The sequence below is a fragment of the Giraffa tippelskirchi genome, chromosome 12 (assembly GCF_054371585.1).
Source record: "Giraffa tippelskirchi isolate mGirTip1 chromosome 12, T2T-mGirTip1v1.2.pri, whole genome shotgun sequence".
NCBI classification, from domain to species: Eukaryota; Metazoa; Chordata; class Mammalia; order Artiodactyla; family Giraffidae; genus Giraffa; species Giraffa tippelskirchi.
In genome coordinates, this window is record NC_137286.1 from 15,147,166 (window position 1) to 15,170,376 (window position 23,211).

General features: G+C 38.2%; 2 protein-coding genes across 10 annotated transcripts in view; both read left to right on the forward strand.

The window, feature by feature from the left end:
- Positions 1 to 23,211, forward strand: part of LOC145529023 (uncharacterized) — a 1,122,255-nt gene that overhangs the window by 347,169 nt on the left and 751,875 nt on the right. The window contains exon 2 of one of the 9 annotated variants that reach the window (XM_081548498.1): positions 6,871 to 6,981. The exons of the other annotated variants lie outside the window; for them this stretch is intronic. The gene's annotated coding sequence lies outside the window, so the exon portion shown is untranslated. The remainder of the gene's footprint in view (positions 1 to 6,870; positions 6,982 to 23,211) is intronic. 9 annotated transcript variants of the gene reach the window in all.
- Positions 20 to 2,755, forward strand: FSCB (fibrous sheath CABYR binding protein). Its single transcript, XM_081548478.1, has one exon. It carries the CDS (start codon positions 240 to 242, stop codon positions 2,550 to 2,552), a length of 2,313 nt encoding a protein of 770 aa, XP_081404604.1. The 5' UTR covers positions 20 to 239; the 3' UTR covers positions 2,553 to 2,755.

Below are 23,211 nucleotides of genomic sequence, written 5' to 3' on the forward strand. Positions count from 1 at the left end.
ACTTCTAGAAGTTATATTTAGTCATACCAGAGATTAAACAGGAAAGATGCTTACTAAGTGAGGTGGGATCCAACACGAGTGTAGTACAGAATGTAATAATTTATGAACTTTTTCCTGAGGTAGCTCAACAGAAGAACACTTAATAAGGAAGGCAAAGGCTTAAGTATCTGGTACATTTGTCATTCCTGATGGTTAATTTACTTGAAGGTTAATAAGTTTGAAATCTACCAGTCTTAGAAATGGAAGAAAAGGATGAATCTGAACAGTCTATCTCAGCAGGGAGGCAAGAAATTCGAAAGAGAAGACGACCCAGCCAGCCCATGGTAGATAAATCCCAGCAGACTGAAGTGACAGAGAAAAAGAAACAATTGTCTATACCACAATCATCTGGCCCCAAAGCTGCCCTTAGTATTGGTAATATTCCTGGAAGCAAATTAAACTATGAATGTCGTAGAGTATCTTCTCAACTTCAGCAAACTTGGATAAAGAGAAAGCATGTACAGGATATGGCTGATAAGTCTCTGCAGACAGAAACTATTGCAGAAGAGAAAAAAGAAGAAATCAAGTTAGTTTGTGAAGCAGTGGTACCTGAGGAAAAGCCAGTTGCTGTTGAAGTAGGTCCTGAATTTCCAGAGAGTGTTCAGGAAGTAGAAGTTCCATCAAGCAGACACTCTGTTCAACTCACAACAGACAGATCTCAGCAGACCAGTTGTACTGGAGACTGGACAATGATGAACTTTCCTCAAAAAGAAAAACTAGACAAGGAACAGCAGACATACTTTAGTGAATCAGAAATAGTGGTTATTGGACGGCCAAGTAATTCTTTTTCAAAGCCAAAAGAGGGTGCACAGAAGCACAAATCTTCAGGGAATATTTTTGTTAGTGAACATCCTGAATTTCAACCCACAACAAGTAACAATGAAGAAATTAGGCGGCACAGTATTAGCAGAACATTATCTATTCCACCAACCAAAAAAGATTCTCCTGTACCTTTAGAAGATGAGAAAGATGTTCCAGTTGATTTACAGCTTCCTGCTGCAGAAGAGATCTCTGCTGAAGAACAACCTCCACTAGATGAGACTACTGAAGAAGAGATTCCTGTGGAAGCTCAGCCTCCACCAGCCGAAGAGGCTCCTCTTGAAGAACAGCCTTCCCCAACTGAAGAGGCTCCCGGAGATGAGGCCCCTGCTAAGGAAGAGCCTATGCCAGCTGAAGAGGCTCTTTCAGAACAGCCTCCTGCTGAAGAGGCTCCTGTTGAAATACAGCCTTCCCCAGTGGAAGAGACTGCTGGATATGAGGCCCCTGCTAAAGTAGAGGCCACCTCACCTGAAGAGACTCTTTTAAAAGAGCCTCTTACTGAAGTTCAGCCTCCTGCAGCTGAAGAGGCTCCTATACAAGAGGCCCCAGAACTTCGACTTTCACCACCTGTGGAGGCCCCTGCAGAAGAGGCCCCAGCTGAAGTTGAGCCTCCACCAGCTGAGGAAGCCCCTGCAGAAGAGGCCCCAGCTGAAGTTGAGCCTCCACCAGCTGAGGAGGCCCCTGTAGAAGAGGCCTCAGAAGTTCAGTCTCCACCAGTTGAGGAGGCCCCTGAAAAAGAGGCCTCAGAAGTTCAGTCTCTACCAGCTGGGCAGGCCCCTGCAGAAGAGGGCCTAGGAGTTCAGTCTCCACCAGCTGACAAAGCCCCTGAAGAAGAGGCCCCAGAAGTTCAGTCTCCACTATCTGAGGAGGCCCCTGCAGAAGAGACCCCACAAGTTCAGTCTCCACCAACTGAGGAGGTCCCTGCAGAAGAGCTCCTGGAAGTTCAGCCTCCACCAGCTGAGGAGGCCACTGAAGAAGAGGCCCCAGAAGTTCAGTCTCTACCAACTGATGAGGCCCCTGCAGAAGAGGGCCTAGGATTTCAGTCTCCACTGGTTGACAAGGGCCCTGAAGAAGAGGGCCTAGGACTTCAGTCCCTACCAGCTGAGAAGGCCCCTGAAGAAGAGGCCCCAGAAGTTCAGTCTCCACCAGCTGAAGAGGCCCCTAAAGAAGCAGCCCTGGAAGTTCAGTCTCCACCAGCTGAGGAGGCCCCTGCAGAAGAGCCCCTAGAAGTTCAGTCTTTACCAGCTGACAGGGCCCCTGCAGAAGAGTCCCCAGAAGAAGTTCAATCTCCACCCACCGAGGAGGCTCCTGCAGAAGAGGCCCCTGCTGAACTTCAGCCTCCATCTACTGAAGAAATTATTTCAGAAATGGTCTCTGTTGAGAAACAGCCTTCACTCACTGAAGAGCCCTTTATTATATCAATCTCTTTAGAAGAAATCACTGCTGAAGTTCTGCTTCCACCATCTGAGCAAACCCCTGCAGATGAGGCTCTGGTAGAGAATGTGTCTCCAGTAGATCAGTCTCCAAAGGAAGCAGACTTCCCAGTGGCAAAATTAGAATTAGGGATTTTGGAAGATAAGCCAAAATCTGAAGAGCCTTTAGAACGGGATACTGTTCCTAAAGATTCATCCGATACCAACAATGAAGGGGTTTCTTTTGAAATACAGGGTGTCATCCATATAGAAATGGAATAGGGGCCTCCTCCTCAGCTGTGTTCAGATCTTAACTAAGCTAACAATCAGAAACCAGGAGGTTCTGGGAAGTATGTACATTAGAAAATGGTAGGTATATTTGAAGGTATTTGGAGAGAGCTTTGTGAAGAAGGAAGTGAATGGAAATCCTAAGACATGGAGTGTAATTTGGAAAATGAGCAATAAAAACTAGTGGTTTAAAACTACTCTACTATTTTTATTCATATCTAAAGTGTAATAAAATATCTATTTTGAAATGAAGTAAATTTATAATTGAAAGAATTAAAATATCCTTTTGACACTAAATCCTGTTGACAAGGGTAAAATATTCTCTACAGTCATTTTTTTCTTTCTCCACCTGTAGCTTGTAGTGGAAAAGACATTTTCTTTTCTGCAATTCTCTCATCTACTTTAAGGTCCTTGAGTTTTGGTCACACATCTAAAGTTATGGAGTGTTTTCTTTCACCTTAAAATTCATCATATCTGTTATTCTCTTTCCATTTGATTCCTTCTGAGACATTATTTCTTTTTTGTTTTTGTTCTTGTCTTGCACATTTTGCTGTCTGGATAAGGACACTTCCTTTATAAAAATCTTCACTTCAGTGAAGCTAACAGTGGATGAAGTATTTTAAAAAGTGTATAATCATAAAGAAAAATATACTGAGATAGACTTGAGAGCATATTCCTATTTAGTTTTTATATTCCAATTTTATTGCGATATAATTGACATATAGCACTATGAAGGTTTAAAGTATAGAGCATGGTGATTTGACTTAGATACATCATGAAATGATTACTGCAATAAGTTTAGTGAACATCAATCACCTCATATAGATACAAAATTTAAAAAACTGAAAAAAATTTCCTTGTGATGAGAACTCTTAGTATTTACTCTCTTTCATAAATAATATGCAACAGTATTAATTATATCATGTACTTTATATCCCTAGTTTGTATCTTTCGTATCTTTTGACCACCTTTATCTAATTCTCCCTTCCCCCACATTCCACCTCTTATAACGAGAAACCTGATCTCTGTTTCTATCAATCAGTTTGTGTGTGTGTTTGGTTGAGTGGCTTTGAGTTATAATTGACCTGCAAAACTATATTCATTCTTGGTATACAACATAGTGACTCAATATTTCTATACATTGCAAAATGATCCTCACAGTAAGTCTAGTTACCATCTATCACCATACAAAGATATAATATAATTATTGACTATATATCCCACACTGTACATTTCATATCTGTGATTCATTTATTTTATAGCTAGAAGTTTGTACCTGTTAATCTCCCTCACCTATTTCTCTCATCACCTCAATACCCTGCTCTCTGGCAACTACCTGTTTGTTTTCTGTATCTATGACTCTGTTTCTGTTTTGTTATATTTGTCCATTTTTTAAAAAATTCTTTTGTTTTTAATTGAGATATAGCCAGTGCAAAATATTATGTAAGTTTCAGATGTATAATATAGTGATTCACAATTTTAAAGGTTATAGTTGATTTATAGTTACTGTAAAATCTTGGCTATATTCACTGTGTTGGGAATATAGTTTTTATAAAATATTGACTATATCTGTAGCTTATTTTATCCACAGAAGTTTGTCTTAATCCCCCACAGTTTTCTTGTCCCTCTGCACTTCCTTCTCCTCCCTGGTGACCAATAGTGTTTTCTCAATTATTTGTGAGTCTTCTTTTTTGTTGTTGTTGTATTTACTAGTCCGTCTTATTTTTTAGATTCCACATATAAATGATCATACAGTTTTGCCTTTCTCTCTCTGACTTATTTCACTTAGCACAGTATCTTTCAAGTCCATCCATGTTATTGAAAGTGGCAAAATTTAGTCCCTTTTTATGACTGAGTAGTATTCCATTGTGTATGTATGTATGTATGTATGTGTATGTGTGTGTATATATATATATATATATACACACACCACATATTTATCCATTCATCTGTTGATGGACATTGTGGTTGTTTCCATATTTTGGCATTTATAAATATTGCTACTATGAAAATCATTGAAAAAGCAAGAGAGTACCAGAAAAACATCTACTTCTGCTTTATTGACTATGCCAAAGCCTTTGACTGTGTGGATCACAATAAACTGTGGAAAATTCTTAAAGAGATGGGAATACCAGACCACCTGACCTGCCTCTTGAGAAACCTGTATGCAGGTCAGGAAGCAACAATTAGAACTGGACATGGAACAACAGACTGGTTCCAAATAGGAAAAGGAGTACGTCAAGGCTGTATATTGTCACCCTGCTTATTTAACTTATATGCAGAGTACATCATGAGAAACGCTGGGCTGGAAGAAACACAAGCTGAAATCAAGATTTCCGGGAGAAATATCAATAACCTCAGATACGCAGATGACACCACCCTTATGGCAGAAAGTGAAGAAGAACTAAAGAGCCTCTTGATGAAAGTGAAAGAGGAGAGTGAAAAAGTTGGCTTAAAGCTCAATATTCATAAAGCTAAGATCATGGCATCCGGTCCCATCACTTCATGGCAGATAGATGGGGAAACAGTGGAAACCGTGGCTGACTTTATTTTTGGGGCTCCAAAATCACTGCAGATGGTGACTGGAGCCATGAAATTAAAAGATGCTTGCTCCTTGGAAGGAAAGTTATGACCAACCTAGACAGCATATTAAAAAGCAGAGACATTACTCTGCCAACAGAGGTCCATCTAGTCAAGGCTATGGTTTTTCCAGTGGTCATGTATGGATGTGAGAGTTGGACTATAAAGAAAGCTGAGTGCCGAAGAATTGATGCTTTTGAACTGTGGTGTTGAAGAAGACTCTTGAGAGTCCCTTGGACTTCAAGGAAATCCAACCAGTCCATCCTAAAGGAGATCAGTCCTGGGTGTTCATTGGAAGGTGTGATATTGAAGCTGAAACTCCAATACTTTGGCCACCTCATGCGAAGAGCTGCCTCATTGGAAAAGACCCTGATATTGGGAAAGATTTGGGGCAGGGGGAGAAGGGGATGACAGAGGATGAGATGGCTGGATGGCATCACCGACTCAATGGACATGTATTTGGGTGGACTCAGAGAGTTGGTGATGGACAGGGAGGCCTGGCATGCTGCAGTCTATGGGGTCGCAAAGAGTCGGAAATGACTGAGTGACTGAACTGAACTGAAATATGAAAATTGGGGTGCATGTATCTTTTTGAATTACTAAGTTTTTTTTTTTTTTTCAGATATATACCCAGGAGTAGAATGGCTAAGTCATATGGTAGTTCTATTTGTAGTTTTTGAGAAACCTTCATGATATTTTCCATAGTGGTTGCACCAATTTACATTCCTACCAATGGTGTATGATGGTTTCCTTTCCTATACATCCTTGCCAACATTTGTTGTTTGTGTTCTTTTTGGCAATAACCATTCTGACAGGTGTGAGTTGATACCTCATTGTGGTTTGATTTGCATTTCCCTGATGGTTAGCAGTGTTGAATATCTTTTCATGTACCTGTTGTCTATCTGCATGTACTCTTTTTTTTTTTTTAATGTCTATTCAGTTCATCTGCCCATATTTTAATTGGGTTGCTTGTTTTTTTTTTTTATTTTGAGTTGTATGAATTGTTTATATATGTTGGATATTAATCCCTTATTGGTCATACCACTTGAAAATATTTTCTCCCAATCAGTAAGTTGTCTTTTCATTTCATCAATGGTTTTCTTTGCTTCAGAAATGTTTTTAAGATTAATTAGGTCCCATTTGTTTATTTTTGCTTTTATTTCCTATGCTTTAGTAGACAGATCCAAAAAAATATCTTGCTGTAACTTATGTCAAAGAATGTTCTGCTTATGTTTTCTTCTAGGAGTGTTATGGTTTCCAGTCTTATACTTAGGTCTTTAATCCATTTTGAGTTTATTTTTGTGTATGGTGATAAAGTTCTAATTTCATTCTATTACATGCATCTGTTCAGTTTTCCCAGAACCACTTATTGGAGAGCCTGTCTTTTCTCCATTGTATATTCTTACCTCCTTTCTTGTAGATTAATTGACCATAATTTTTTTTTTTCTTTCTGGGTTCTCTGTCCTGTTTCACTGATCTATGTGTCTCTTTTTGCACCTCTGTTTTGATGAGTATAGCTTTAGTCTGATATCTAGGAGTGTATTTTCTTCAGCTGTGTTCTCTTTCTCAATATTATTTTAGCTATTTGAAGTCTTTTGTGTAACCATACACATTTTAGAATTATTTGTTCTAGTTTGGTGAAAAATGCACTTGGTATTTTGATAAGGATTGCATCAAAACTTTGTTATTTTTTATGTAAAAATAAGAAGTTTATTATTTTAATTTTAAATAGAACACTCACAAATCAAGAAGACATAAATAAATAAATAGAAGAAAATGAGCAAAAGACAAGGAAGAGTGTTTCATAATGGAAGAACAGTGACTGAGCAATAAATATATGGAGGTATGTGCAACTTTAGCAATCAAAGAAATATAAATTACTATTGGGAGACAGTATTTTTAGCTAATTTAATTGACAGAATCGTTTCTTTTTTAAAAAATGAAAGATATATAACTTCAGTATACAGTATTAAATAATCTACCTCATTATATGAATAAGAACAAGATTGGATCACTACCTATCAGCACATTAAAAAGATAATCCCAAAGAATTCCCTGGGAGTCCAGTGGTTAGGATTAGGTGCTTTTGCTCTGAGGGCCTGAATTCAATCCCTGGTTGGGGAACTAAGATCCCACAGCTGGCATGGCAAACCCCCCCCCCCCACCGCTGCAAATGATTCCAAAAGAATTAAATATTAAATGTTAGAGGTAATACTACAAAAATATTTGTAAGATATGTTAAAAATTTTTCATGAGAAGAGAGGACTTTTGAATTTCAAAAGTACAAAGCATAAGGGGGAAATTTGTTTAATTACATTACATAAATTTAAGAATTCATATCCAAAATGGACGCTGAACAGAATTGTTATTGTTGTTTAGTCGTTGTGTCTGACTCTTTGTGACCCTATGGACTGCAGCATGCCAGGCTTCCCTGTCCATCATTATCTCCTAGAGTTTGCTCAGACTCATATGCACTGAGTCAGTGGTGCTATCCAACCATCTCATCCTGTTACCACCTTCTCCTTTTGCCTTCAACCTTTCCCAGCATCAAGGTCTTTTCCAAGGAATCTGCTTTTCTCATCAGGTGGCCAAAGTATTGGAGCTTCAGCTTCAGCATCAGTTCTTCCAGTGAACATACAGGGTTGATTTCCTTTAGGATTGACTGGTTTGATCTCCTTGCTGTCCAAGGGACTCTCAAGAGTCTTCTCCAGCACCACAGTTTGAAAGCATCAATTCTTCGGCACTCAGCCTTCTTTATGGTCCAACTCTCACATCTGTACATGACTACTGGAAAAGCCATAACTTTGACAATATGGACCTTTGTCGGCAAAGTGATATCTCTACTTTCTAATATGCTGTTTGTTATAGCTTTCCTTCCAAGGAACAAGTGTCTTTTAATTTCATGGCTGCAGTCAATCACAGTGATTTTGGAGCCCAAGGGAGAAAAAAATCTGCCACTATTTCCAGTTTTTGAGTATCTTGACTGTGATGCAAATTTTCCTTGGTCACTGCCAGTATATTAGAAATTGCTTTAGTCCTTTTAACTGAATGTACTTTCAGTTTCCAGCATGAAATCTGGCATACTTGCTGAATCCATGAAATGTTTACCAGGAAGGTGGTCTCTTGGATTTTCAGTCTCTGTACTTGTAATATCAGAACAGGAAGACAGAATCCTCTCTTAATATACTATTTTTTTCCTTAAATTTTTTTTTAATATTTCATATTGAACTAGAGTTGACTTACAGTGTTGTATTAGTTTCAGGGGATACATCAAAGAGATTCAGTTATACATATAAGTATATCTTTTCTTTTTCAGATTCTTTCCCATATACATTATTACAGAGTATTGAATAGAGTTCCCTGTGTTATACTGTAAGGTATTTGTTGATTATCTATTTTATATATGAGAGTGTGTTTATGTTAATCTCTACCTCCTAATTTATCCCTCCCTATTTCCCCTTTGTTAACCATAAGTTTATTTTCCAAGTCCGTGAGTCTCTTTCTGCTTTGTAAGTTCATCTGTATCTTTTTTTTTAAGATTCCACATACAAATGATATGATCTTTGTTTTTATCTAACTTACTTCATTTAGTATGACAGTCTCTAGTCCATCCATGTTGTTGCACATGACATTATTTCATTCATTTATACAACTGAGTAATATCCTGTTGTATATATGTACCATATCTCCTTCATCCATTGACCAGATGGCTGTGGGTTTGGAAGACTTTAAGCTGCCTGTCTGCCAATGGGTGGAGCCGTGTTCCTGCTCCTTTGGTTGTTTGGCCTGAGGCATCCCAACAATGGAGCCTGCAGTAGGTTGTGTGGGATCAGGTCTTGGTGTCAAAATGGTAGTTTCCAGGAGAAGTGAAACTCACTCACTTTCACTTCGAGGAGAAAAAAGTCGTGTTCAACTCTTTGCGACTCTTTACCAGCTGAGCCACAAGGGAAGCCCCAGGAGAGATCATGCCAATTAGTAATCCCCAGTTCAGTATGTCTGACTTTGCTTTCCTGGTGGCTCAGATGATAAAGAATCTGCCTACAATGCAGGATACCTGGGTTCTATCCCTGGGTCAGGAAGATTCCTTAGAGAAGGGAATAGCTACCCACTCCAATATTCTTGCCAGGAGAATCCCATGAACAAAGGAGTTTGGCAGGCTACAGTCCATGGGGTTGCAAAGAATCAGACATGACTGATCAACTAAGCACAGTACGTCTTGACACCAGTGTCCTTGTCCCCACAGTGAACCACAGCTGTCGCCTGTCTCCCCAGGAGACCCTCATTTTGTGGTTTGATGACTTTCTTCTGTTTTATGTTTGTGTTCTCTCTCTCTCTCTTTTTTTTTTTTGGTTTTTTGTTTTTTTAATCTACTGTATGTTTTTGATTTGTGGTTATCCTGTTTTTCAATTATGATAATCCATTGTTATATCTACTTGCTTTAGACTGGTAATCATATAGGCTCAAACACATTCTAGAAAAAAATCTACATTTTCTTACTCTCCTCCTCCACATTTTATGATTTTGATGTACTCTTTTATATAGTCATTTTTATTCTTTTGCCATTCATTGTAGTTATCCTCACTTTCATAAGCATTTTTTATTTTTTTAATCTGTGTAGGGGCTTATTTAAGTGATTTACTTTCCAACTGTAATTTTCTCTTTCCTATAGATTCTTGCTTATTTTCTATTAGAGAAGACCTTTCAGTATTACTTTTAGGCTAGGTTTAGCATTGTTATATTCTTTTTTTTTTTTTAATTGGAGCATAATTGCTTTACAGTGTTGTGTTGGTTTCTGCTGTGCAACAATGTAAATCAGCTATAAGAACACATATATCCCCTCCCTTTTGAGCTGACCCTCTAGGTCATCACAGAGCACCAAGTTGAGCTCCCTATGTTATAGAGCAGTGTCCCATCAGCTATTTGCTTGTCTGAGAAATTCTTTGTCTATCCTTCTATTCTAAATGATAATCTTGCTGGGTAGAGTATCCTAAGTTGCATGTTTTTCCCTTTTAGGACTTTGAATATATCTTGCCACTCCCTTCTGGCCTGCAACTTTTCTGTAAAGAAATCAACTGATATCCCTTTTAGCTAACTCTTTGTTTTTCTCTTGCTGCATTTATTTTTTTTTAATTTTTATTTATTTGTTTTTATTTATTTGGCTGTGCCAGGCCTTAGCTATGACACGTGGAATCTTTGATCTTGATTGTGGCATGTGGGATCTAGTTCCTTGCCCAGGGATTGAACCCGGGACCACTACATTGGGAGCACAGAGTCACAGCCAATGGACCACCAGGGAAGTCCCCTCTCTTGCTGCATTTAGAATTGTCTCTTTAACTTTTGCCATTTTAACTATAGTATGTCTTATTGTAGGTCTTGTTTGAGTTCATCTTGTTTGGTATTCTCTGTGCTTCCTGCTCCTAGATATCTGTTTCCTTCTTTAGTTTGGGAAGTTTTCAGGGATAATTTTTTCAAATGCATTTTTGATCCCCTTTTCTCTTTCTTCCCCTTTTGGGATCCCAAATATGAATGATTGTCATGCTTTTTATTATTGCATTGGTCTCATATGTTGCTTTCATTTTTTTCATTTGTCTTTCTGTCTTCTGTTCTGATTGGATAATTTTCATTATTCTATCTTCCAGATCACTTATTTGTTCTTCTACATTATTCAGTTTTCTATGCCTAGGCTTTCGCTCAGCTTTTGTCTCAGCAAATGAGTTTTCTAATTTTACTTGGTTCCTTTTTATAGTTTCTAGTTCCTTTTTACAGTAATCTGCATTTATATCAATAGCCTTTCTTAATTCCTTCATTATATTTTATTACCTCCTTTTGAACCAGTGTCTATTAGAGTGAAGAGGACTGTTTCATCATTTGTTCTTTCAAGAGAATTCTCTTAATCTTTTAGTTGGGAGTGGTTCCTCTGTTTCTTCATTTTACTTATTTTCTTCTGTCTCTATGAGTTTAGGGGAAACAGTTATCTACTGTGGTCATGGAGGGTTGCATCCCCATGTAGCCTGTGTGTGTCTAATATTTTTGGTGCAAGAGCTGTTTTTAGTAAGGATATCTGCTGCATTTTTCCTCAGTCGTTTTCCCTTTGCTGGTCGTTTTCCCTTTGATAGAGGGTATGACTGGTGTGGTGACTATAGCTTGCCCTCGATATCAAGAGAGGCTTCCTTTGCTCTGTGATTGTCACAGTCCTAGCAGGGGCAGGTTCGACTCCCCAGCTGTTGGTGTACAAGACCCCAGATTCCCTTCTGAGCTGTACTGTGAGGTAGGGGGGACTGGAGCACTCCTGCCGGGAGAGGAGCCACTGAGCATTCCTCTGCAGGAGCTTTCCACTGAGAAGTGTGTGGTCTGGTGTTGCCTGCCACCCATTATATGGGCCGACAAAGTACACTGTTGTTGACACCGCCCTCAACCTCTCCTCAGTCATGGAAAGGCAGGCAGTAGGCCCTGGTGTAGTCACAAAACCACCTGCCCAGATCCACTGAGTCAGGTACCAGGATCACAGTAATCACGCACCTGAACCCATCTTGGGAGCTACAGAAGCAGCCCAGACTGTGACCCAGCCCATAGGTGCTAATACTGGACCAGCCTTAGCCACAGGAGCACAAGTATTCTGTTCAGATGTCCCACAGGTGCTGACTTTAAACTGGCCCTGGTGGTGGTGGCATAAATCTGTATATTGTACAACCATGTGGGAAGAGAGCTCAAATTTCAGCCCTGCCTCCACGTGTGGGCAAGCACATGCATGCTCCTAGAACTCGCAGAGGCGGAGCCATGCTCACTGTGATTGAAAATGAGGCTGCTATGGTGTGCCTTGCCTCTCCCTTTGAGTGCTTGCATTAATAATGAGGCCTCAACGATCAACCTCAGCTCCTTTCTGCATATACCCTCAGTTGTATGTAACTTGGGCCATACTCCGCCCTCTTCAGGTTTCACCCAACCCCAGTCCTCTGTGTGTGTGTGTCCTCTGAAGCCTGAATTTGAGCACCCAGCCCCTGCACACACTAATAGACCTTTGTCTCAGGCTGAGGAGTGCAGGAAGGTGGCACGTTCCCTTTGTTCTGGTCTCTCTCTCTTCTGCTTGCTGCAAGATGGCTGCCGCACTCTCCTCCGAGCCTCTGAAGCTCCCTTTCTGTTCCAGCTCATGTCCTTGCCAGTGAAGGGGCTTCCCAGGGCGAGGGAACCTCTCCTCTTTCACAGATCTTTCCCAGAATACAAGGTCCCATTCCAATTCCTTTTTTCTTTCTCTTTCATCCTAGATGGGTATGTGGTGATCTGTATTGCAATTTGAGTTTTATACTATCATCTGCCAGTATTCAGCAGGTATTCTGTGAGAAGCATTCCACATGTAGATGTATTTTTGATGTATTTATGGGAGGAAGTGAGCTCCATATCCTCCTATTCTGCCATCTTGACCTGACCCCTCAAAGCAGATCCCAAGATTTCTTTGTGAAGTCAACTACACATAATTGAACTGGCAAAACTAAACATATCTCTGTTAATGTGTAGATGTTGTATTCTCCTTTTATAATAGCGTATAAGTAACCATTTTAAAATTTAATAATTAACTCTTGGTTATTAGAATGGCAGTTTAATTTGACACAAGAAACTTTTGAAATGCTTTTATTTGTTAGTTTCTATTATAGGATTTGTATGTGTAATCCCATTTATGCCCAGAAAAAGATTGAGGGAAGTGTTATATGGTTGAATGGCTAACATTATTGTTGATTTAGCTAGGCTATAGTACCCGTTATTTAATCAAATACTTATCCAAGTGGTGTTGTGATGGTATTTTGAACTTGTGATAAATAACTGTAATAAGTTGTCTTTAAGTAAAGGAGACTACCCTTGATAATGTGAGTGAGTCTTTTCCGATCTTTTGAAGGGGCTTAAGAGCAAAAATAGAAATTTCATGGTGAGGAAATTTCGCCTCAAGACTGAAGCATTAGTGCCTGTATGGGTTTTCAGTCTCCCAGACTCTCCTACAAATTTTGGGCTCAAGACTGACACATGAATGCCTGCTGGCCAACTCTGTGATTTTAAACTTGCCAGCTGCACAATCATGGGAGCCAATTCCTTAAAATAATTCTCTTTATACATATACATGCAGTTATGATAAAAGATACCATATATATATATGCATATATATATATATATATATATCAATATATATCTATGTCTATATTTACATCTATCCTATTGATTCTGTTTCTCTGGAGAACTCTGACTGATATATTTGTTAACTTTGAGTGTGGGATTATGGATATCATTTTTACTTTTTACTTTGCTATTAAGTACATTGTCCTCAAGAAACATTGCTGTTTAAGTAAAAGAGCATAAACTTTGTTTGATAGCTCTCCAACCACTTAGAAACTGCTAGGAAATTCTGAAAATGAAATTCCAACAATAAAGAGGCATGATTTCTACAATAAGAAATTATAACTTTGACTCTCCTAGAGAGATTTTTGCTTGTTGAAACAGCCCAAATTATTGTATTTGAAGTTTTTTAAAAAATTTTATTGGAGTATAATTGCTTTGGGCTTCCCAGGTGGGCTAGTGGTAAAGAACCCGCCTGCCAGTGCATAGGAAGAGAGAGATGCAGTTTTGATCCCTGAGTTGGGAAGATCTCCTGGAGGAGAGCATAGCAACCCACTCCAGTATTCTTGCCTGGAGAATCCCATGGACAGAGGAGCCTGGTGGGCTATATATGGTTCATGGGGTAGCAGAGTCGGACACAGCTGAAGTGACTTAGCATGCAGGCATAATTTCTTTACAGTGTTGTGTTAGTTTGTGCTGTACGGTGAAGTAAACCATATATATATATATATATATATATATATGAACGCACACACACATATCCCCTCTCTCTGAGCCTCCCTCCCACCCCTCCCTCCCACCGCTCCATCCCAGCCCTCTGGGTCATCACAGAGCTCTGAACTGAGCTCCCTGTGCTCTACAGCTGCTTCTCGCCAACTACCTATTTCACACACGGTTGTGTATAAATGTCAGTGCTACCCTCCCCATCTGTCCCACCTTCTCCTTCCTCCTCTGTGTCCACATGTCCATTTTCTATGTCTGTGTCTCCATTCTTGCCCTGCAAACAGGCTCATCTGTACCATCTTTCTAGATTCTGCACATATATGTTAATATACGATATTTGCTTTTCTCTTCCTGGCTTACTTCACTCTGCATGACAGACTCTAGGTCCATCCACATCACTACAAATGACCCAATTTTATTTCTTTTTATGGCTGAGTAATGTTCCGTGGTATACGTGTACCACATCTTCTTTATCCATTCATCTGTCTATGGACATTTAGGTAGCTTTCATGTCCTGGCTATTTTAAAGAGAGCTGCAATGGTTATTGGGATACATGCTTCTTTGGAGCTTCCTTAAAAAAGTAAAAAAAAAAAAAAAAAACCCAACTACCAAATAACCAGCAATCCCACTACTTGGCGTATACCATGAGAAAACCATAATGTATTTGGAGTTTTAAACAAGTCTTGATATTTTTCCCCTGAAACTTGTTTAAAAATGTTATGGAAATTCAGAATCAGAAAGCTCTATGGCAAACTCTGTGACTATGGGTTTGAACTGGCATAGAGACAAAAAAAAAAAACCCCTTCAAAACCCACCAAAACAAAAGCAACAAAGAAAAACAAATAAAATGTGCAGTATCCAAATAATATCACATAAATCATATTACCATATTGCTGGCTCATTTCCTTTACTTTTGAGGTTTTTGAACTAGTAGATGAGGAAGAATGTGTTAGGCTTGTATTTCACCAAGATTTGGTGAGATTTCTTTTGATGACTAGAAAATATGGAGAACTCTGGGCTGGATATGACTTGATTGAGATGTTGCATTATTGAGCTTAAATGACAAAGTCTTGAATTGATGCATTGTTTGTGGGGAGTGAAAAGGAAATGGATTTGAGATTTATCATGAAGATAAATGTGTGTGTTAGTTGCTCAGTTGTGTCTGACTCTTTGCAACCCCAAGAACTGTAGCCTGCCAGGCTTCTCTGTCCATGGGATTCTCCAGGCAAGATTACTGGAGTGAATTGCCATTCCTTTTCTCCAGAGGATCTTCCTGACCCAGGGATCGAACCCTTGTCTCCTGCATTGCATGCAGATTCTTTACTATTTGAGCTACAGGGAGAAAGAGGAATTTCACATGATTTCTAGTTTGGAAATCTAGCTATATGTATATTGGGTTCATTAAAACGGGGATACAGACATAGAAACACATGTTGGGCAGGAGGAGTTAGCGGTGACAATTTCAGATTAGGACATTCTGAACTTTAGGCATCTATCTGGCACACAGATGGAATTATTTATTTGGCAATGAAAAATGTCTTCTATAGCTCAGGAAGCACCCAAATACCCATTTGATGAGTAACAGCCACATTTAGGTCTAAGTAAGTGTCGAGAATTTTAGTTGTAGTAAAGAAAAAGGGACTATTAGGTATCTAAGAGATAAAAAATGTATTGAGGAATAGCTTCAATATGGGAGAGAATGGATATACTTATATGGTAAGATGATAATGCTGGTAGATAGGAATATGTTGAAGCTATATAGAGGGTGTAGTAAAAGAGAACATAATAGGGGAAAAACTGTATCAGAGGGCATAATGAAAAGAATAGTTGAGAGAATGATATTATTCAGAGCACCTGATTAATGGAAATAAATATCTTAGAGGGCTTCTTCCTCTAAGACATGAATAAGTAAGGAGTAAGTATAGATGTTGGGGAGCAAGGAGTTAAAGCAGCAAACCAGTGATTCATTTCTACCCTGGTCTGCCTTTGCTTTTACCATTATGTTAACGTTTACAAATCTGGATGTAGAATGCAAAGCAGTGACTGAGAATAGTCTCTAATATCCACAGAAAGGGAAATTTGCTGATGACACTTCTCTCTACAAAGTCCGTTTCCAACATTTCTAAGGCTAGTATCTCCACAGAGGAGAGATCAAATACTATCTCCCGTGAAGTCCTATCAGACTTCAACTAGTTTGTAACCAAAAATCAATGATTGCTGATGCTCTGGGATATGATGGGCTGAGCTTAGCTTTTAACATGTTTTTCTTTTAGTTGTGTCATCCTATGAAAGGATGCTGCCCTTTATGCAAGCTTTGATCACAGACCCTGATTTTTTTGGTATTCTCTTAACCAATGTTTCCCAAACCTGTCTATGATGAGTCATCTGAAGACATGTTAAAAATACAACTTCTTAGGTCTCACCTCTGGAAATTCTGATTCAGTGTCTCTACTAGGACAGGCGTGATAATCTGTATTTTCGACAAGGACTGCAGATGACTCTCCAGATTAGCAGTTCCCAGTGGTGGCTTCTAATTAGCATCATCTCGAGAGGGATCACACATAAAAATTCTTAAGTCCTAGCCCATACATATTGATTAAGAATCGCTGAAAAAGGAGCTTGCGAAACACATATTTTCAGTTTCCCCAAAGGACTTTTGAGTGTAGCCAGTCTTCAGACAAGGAAGAACTTTTGTTTTAGGCCTGTAGAAATGGTGGCCCCATTAAATGTAGGAAGAACAGTGATGTCTTCAGAAAGAACCAAGACGAAATCCTCCTGAACTGATGTCACTGATAAAAATTCAGTTTGACTGAGACTGTGATATCTCTAGAGCAGGATTTCTCAACCTCAGAATTATTGACATTTGAGGACGGATGATTCTTTGCTGTGGGAAGCTTCCCTGTGCCTCGCAGAATGTTTATCAGCATCTCTGGCTTCTACACACAAGATGCCAGTATTATCACCTCACACTTACCACAAATAAAAAGTATTTATCTCTACACATGGCCATATCCCTGGGGATTCAATCACACTCAGTTAATACAACTGATCTAGAGAAAGGTTAGAGTACTGATTGTAATTTAATCAAACTTTCAAAGGCTTTATAGTATCAATTAAAAGAGCTCCTGTAATGACCTGGTCTTTTATACTGTGTCCTCTCCAGATGTTCCAGGATATGGTATATACTCTCAAGCTTGATATTGGTGGGATACTTATGCTTCCAAATACAGAAAAGGTGGAATATTGTTTCTTGAATTTAAGATATCTGTAGGTTAGGTATTGTAGGACTCTGGCCTGGACATTGCGATTTAGACCAATTTATCTTGATTTTCTAAAAAGACAAAACCTTGATAATAGGGTAACACTTCTAATTTGCAAAAACCTTGAATATTTGGATAGCTGATATGGGCATGGCATTTACATCTGTCTTCACAGATATGAAGTATTTTCAACTAGAAAAAGCATTAAATATTGTACTTGGAGGTATTTTTTTAAATTAGGTAACTCCCAATTGTAATAAAATATATGATTGATAGAATAGTATTTAAGATAGAATAGTATTTAAGAAAGATTCAATAATTTGCTTATTTTATCTTTTCTTTCTTGTTTTTTTGGAGATTTTACCACAAAGGGTAAATTCTTAGTTAAGGATTGTCATTTACATGAACTTAAATGATAGAGATCATTTTTACTCAGTGTTAGTAAACTATGTGGTTTGAGGGTTCCTAATACTGCTCTTACATCTGACACCAATTTCAAATTTGAAGAGACTTTCTAAGACATCCTCAGTTTTGATAATTCACCTGAAAGTTCCACAGAACTCACTGAAAATTATTATAATCACAATTATGGCTTATGAGAGGGAAAGGATCTAGTCAAGGGTGGAGACTCATAAGGCAGAGTCTGGGTAGGTTCCAAATGGGAAGCCTCTTTTGTTCTCTGGATATGTTACCCTCCTTGCATTGATATGTGACAATAAGCACATAGTATTGCCAACCAAGGAATCTCATCCAAGTTTCAGTGTTCAGGTTTTCATCTGGGGCTCCATTATATCCCCAGAATTAACTGATTGATTGATTGCCCATATGTTTGATTGCAGATGCTAGGTTGCAGATGCCATATGATCCAACTATCACACCCTAAAACATGGTTGGCTTTTCTAGCATAGCCAGCCTGACTGTTGGGTGTGGCCAGCCCCTTCCCTAAACAAAGATGCCCCTACCAGGTATGTCATAGATTGTGTCCCAAAAGTTGAATGTTTTCGGGCAAAGCCAATTATTTTGCTGCACATAGTTGAGCAATGGAAACCTACTTATATAGGCTGAGTTTGACATATATGTGTGTAAACTATTGAGGATTCACTATGCTTCAGATATTTTTACACATATTCTTTTCTAAAATCCTTATATTAGCTTATAAACAATTGAATCAGATTTGAACTTATATATTATGTTATTATTACTATTTTAATTTTTTAAAATTTAAACAAGTTTAAAGTCCTCCAGTTTAGCAGGATTTGTCTGTTATTATGCAACATATGACTTACCATCCTGAAGTTTTCCATTTTCTAAGACCAGTATTTCTCCAATCCCCTCCATTATTCAACTAAAAAGTTTAACTTTCAAATTAAAAAAATAATTAATTTAATTTAAAATTCTAAATTACCATGAGTAACCTGATCCAAATCACACAGCCAGTACTTAATAAGCCAGGAGTCAAACCTAACTATTTAGGTCCTGTGATTTCCCATTATTCCAAAGCTGTATGATGTCATGGAAGGTAGTATTCATAAGACCCTGGAATTGGCTTAGAAGACATAAATAGCCTTTGGAAGATATCTCCAGTGAGTTGTGGAGACTCAGAAAATGCTTGGAAATGTTTCTGGTAGCCTGTCATGATAAAGGAAATTGAGAAACATGTTTTTGTGTCTAAAATGAAAGTCTATATGGCAAACCAAAAAATTTGTTTCAATGATTTTCTTGTTGTTGACAGACTACTTTACCATCTGAATTTGAAAAAAAAAATATGGGTCATGATGGTCCCTTTTTTTCAAAAGAGCATTGTCTTACTGACTTCTTAATTGCCAAGAATATATTTTTTTGTACTTCTACTGACACTTGAGCACAATAACATCAGGAAGATTATTCTAGGTTATATCAGTATTACAGAACATTTCTTTTAAATATAAAAACTACTAGATCTTGGAGAATCATTTGTGACTTTATAAAAAGCTCTTGGTTGTACTCTTTAAACAGTGATAAAATTTGCATATTACTTATCAGACCAAAATGAATTTCATTTTACAGGAGCATTGTCTTCCTCTTCTATTCTTCACATAAACTATGATTATTTTCTCCTTATGTAGTTTTAGAGTTAAAATTATTAAAATTATTATGGCCTATCAGTCCTAGTAGCTGTTGAGTGACTTGAATAGTTTTAAGACAGGCAATAAAGAGGTTTATTAATGGGCAAATAATCCCTCTAGGTTAAGCTGAGAAAACTAAATCATAATACAGTAGTCCCCAAATATCTTAGATCATAAACAATAGAGTTGGAAACCTTCTTGGTGGAAAATGAACTGAGCTTCTTTGAAATGTCTAATTCTGTGAGCACCATTTATCATAGCCTTTTTAAGAAATAATTTTCTCAGACAAGCAGGGCTCGCTGAACCCTGCTACAGGCAAAAGGAGTACATTAGGCATTAATATGAAGGTGGTAATAATCATACCTTGTGTTGCATAGTTCTTTACATTTTCCAGAATGTTTTCAAATATACCTAGTCAACAAGAAAGAACAGTGAAAAATTGTCATTCAGACTTTTAGCTGGTTGTCTCTGAGGCCTAGTTCAGTGTCCTGTGGTTGTTTCAACATAGGGGCATTTCAGAGAAAAATATGTTTGGCTTCCTGAAGAGATATTCATTGTAGTTACCAGAAAACTTATGTTTTGTATCCCAAATCACAAAATTTTCCTGAGGTCTATTTGTCTCTCACCAGTAAGGAAGAAATACAGAAAGAAAGAAATCTGTAATCAACAATATCAGTGATAAAATGAAGAAGTAGCCAGGGTTGAAAATATTCCTTAGCAGTGGCTTTAAAATTCTGGTTCTGGGATCAGATCCACTTGAATTATATCGGGCATTTATTAAAAATACAGAATCACCAGAGATGGGACTCAGCAAATCTTTTGTTTAATAAGTGATAGCAGGTTATTCTCATGTGTATGCATTTTTCAGAACCACTGTCTTAATGAATCACAAAACCTGAGAATTCATTTTAGGGAGCAAGTATACACAACTAGTGAAGATCTTAATCTAGGAGGTAGTCAGTCCAGGCATGAGAATAATTGATATTAAAATTAGGAGGGCTAGAACATGGGGGTCACCTCTGTTGAGATGGAGGGTATCCAAAAAGAGCTATATACTTCCTATGCAACAGAGGGACATCATCTAGAAGAAGAAATTGGCAGATCCACATAGTGTCATCAATAGTGTTCCTATTTCTTACCTGTGTATGGAGCATAGGACAGGAGCTTCAGCCTTCCAGGCCCATGGTTGACTGGAGATCTTGAGAAAATTGTTTGTGTGAGACACTGAGAAATCATGGACATCACTGAACTTCCATGGAATGTATGGTGATGTAGAAACTTTGTATAACATGATATGTCCTATTGCAGGCCATATAGTTTTTAAGACTTCTCCCTTTCTTTTAAACTTATAACACTAAATTGTATGTTTGAATGCTACAAATGCTAGGCTGTCTAACAGGTTATGTTTCCCTAAGTTTCTAGGTAGGGGCTCATACTAAGACATATAAAAATTTCTTTTTGTTGTCATGTAACCCAGCTTCATCATGCTTTTGGCTAAATGTTTATATATATTATATAATATGATTTCATAGCTCTAAAATTACACCTTATAGAAACCTAGCATTGACTACATGAATTCAGTTTCCATGGACTGGGGATAAAGACGTAAGAGATTAGTCCCTACTTTCAGAGTTCTTACTGAAGTGGGGGAAAAATGAATCAATGCACTATTACTATACAATATGATGGGGAACTGAAAGAGGTTAGTGCAGGTCACTGTGAGCTCAGAGAGGAGAGATTACCAGGTCAATTTGGGGACGGCATAGGGAAGGATTTAATGAGGAGATATCTGAAACAAAGGGATATGCTAGGGAGAGAGGTTTCCTAGGCAAATGAGGTGGTAGTGATGATGGGCAGGTGGCTTTGAAACCAAAAGGAACAATATGAGAGGCAAGTTAGCAGGTGACGGAAAGCACACTACATTCTTGCAGCTTCAGATAGTTGTTTTTTCAGGGCATATATTTTGAGGATAAGAGTGGTGAGAGATATTGCTACTAAAGAAGCAGGCAGAAGATTCTGAAAGAGCTTATTTGTTATCATAATGAATTTGGATTTTTATCATGAAGTTAGAGGATGTCTGTTGAAGGATTTGAATCAGGAAGCTAACAATGATTGGATATGTGGCTTAGAAAGAATTTCTCTGATAGAAGCATAAAGATTGTATTTCAGTCAGAGGATTTGTAACATAGAGAAATTTGTTGGATGGTTACTGAAATAATTCTGATGAGCAATGAGGATGGAAGTAAAGCATTGACAGCAGGAGTAGAGAAGATGTGAAAGACTGACCAGCTATTAGGGAGAGGAGATAGGCAAAGCTTGTTGATAGATTGGAGAGGGGAAAAAAGAGGGGTCTACGAATACTGTATGGATGGAGGCATCGTTTATAAGATGGGAAATCATAGTGAGATTAGCATGTTTGGGATAAGAAGATACACTGAATTGGGGGCATGTTGAGTTTTAAATGTGATCCCTAGGTTGAGAAGATCTGCTGGAGGAGGACATGGCAATCCACTCCAGTATTCTTGCCTGGAGAATCCCATGGACAGAGGATCCAGGTGGGCTACAGTCCATTGGTTCACACAGGGTTGGGCACGACTGAAGTGACTTAGCAGCACATGTGATATTCAAATGGAGATGAGAACTAGATGATATCATCCAGGGAGCAGAGGAACAGTGTAACTAACATGGTGATGGTGATTGTGCTAACAGAATTAAACTGCTATAGTAGTGGTAGATTTTGTCAAAAGGGCAGTTTTTCTATTGTGTTACTTTTGATTTTGATGAAGAATTGCAAATTTTATAGTGACACAGGACACACAGAACAGCTGTTTGTGCTTCACAAATTTGCAGCTCATTTAATACTCAGTTGGGGTTTTCTTGTGTCTGGTGAACAAGAAATACTTTTTTTTCTGAGAAGTTATGGTATTTGCTTTGGGATGGTGAAAGTGATTTTTATAACAGAGTGCTACAGTATAAACAGAAGAAAAAAGGAAGTGAGAGAAGAAACCTGTGCAACAAGATAAAAAGCAAATCAACAGAGAAAGACTTCCAGTTGCTCCAAGAAATATCTGAAAAGATGGAAGAACCAGGCAAGCATGTTGTAAAGACATCTAAGAGGAGAACACCTCAAAGAAATATCAATCAATAACAACAGACAGAATGAAGAAAATAAAAATTAAGTTATATTGATATTAGCTTTAGTATGTGAAACTTTAGTGAAAGTAGGTTCATTGAGTGATATGGCAAAAGAGATTTCCAACACAATAAACTTGTTAGTCTTTCCTCAAGCACTTTCCCTTTCTCTGAGTTTCTTGCACTCTACAAGAAGTGTATTCAGAGTAACACATTTAATGTTAAAATCATATCATTAACATGAAAATATATAATATATGTGAGATTAATGTGACTGCTATATTTTACATGATGTGTGCATGTGTGTGTGCCAGGTCACTTCAGTTGTGTCTGACTCTTTGTGACCCTATGGACTGTAGCCTGCCATGCTTCTCTATCCTTGGGATTCTCCAGGCAAGAATACTGGAGTGGGTTGCCATGCCCTCCTTCAAGGGATCTTCCCTACCTGGAGATCGAACTTGTGTCTCTTACATTTCCTGCATTGGCAGGCAGATTCTTTACCACTAGCCCCATTTTACCTGATACTATCCTTTTTTTCATCCATTCATCCACCCATTCAGGTAACTAACAAATATTTATTTTGCCAGATACTATGTTTGACCCTGGAAATATGGAAATGATTAATGATACTATACAAAATCTATTGACTACTTGTTATGTGCCAGATGTTGTGCTAAGTGTTTTGCATACAGTAATTCATGTAACAAAATAATTACATGAAAACAAGCAAATAAACACAAAAACGAGAGCTC

Bases quoted from the DNA above. Each gene is read 5' to 3' on its own strand.
- FSCB (XM_081548478.1), top strand. From the start codon at position 240: ATGGAAGAAAAGGATGAATCTGAACAGTCTATCTCAGCAGGGAGGCAA.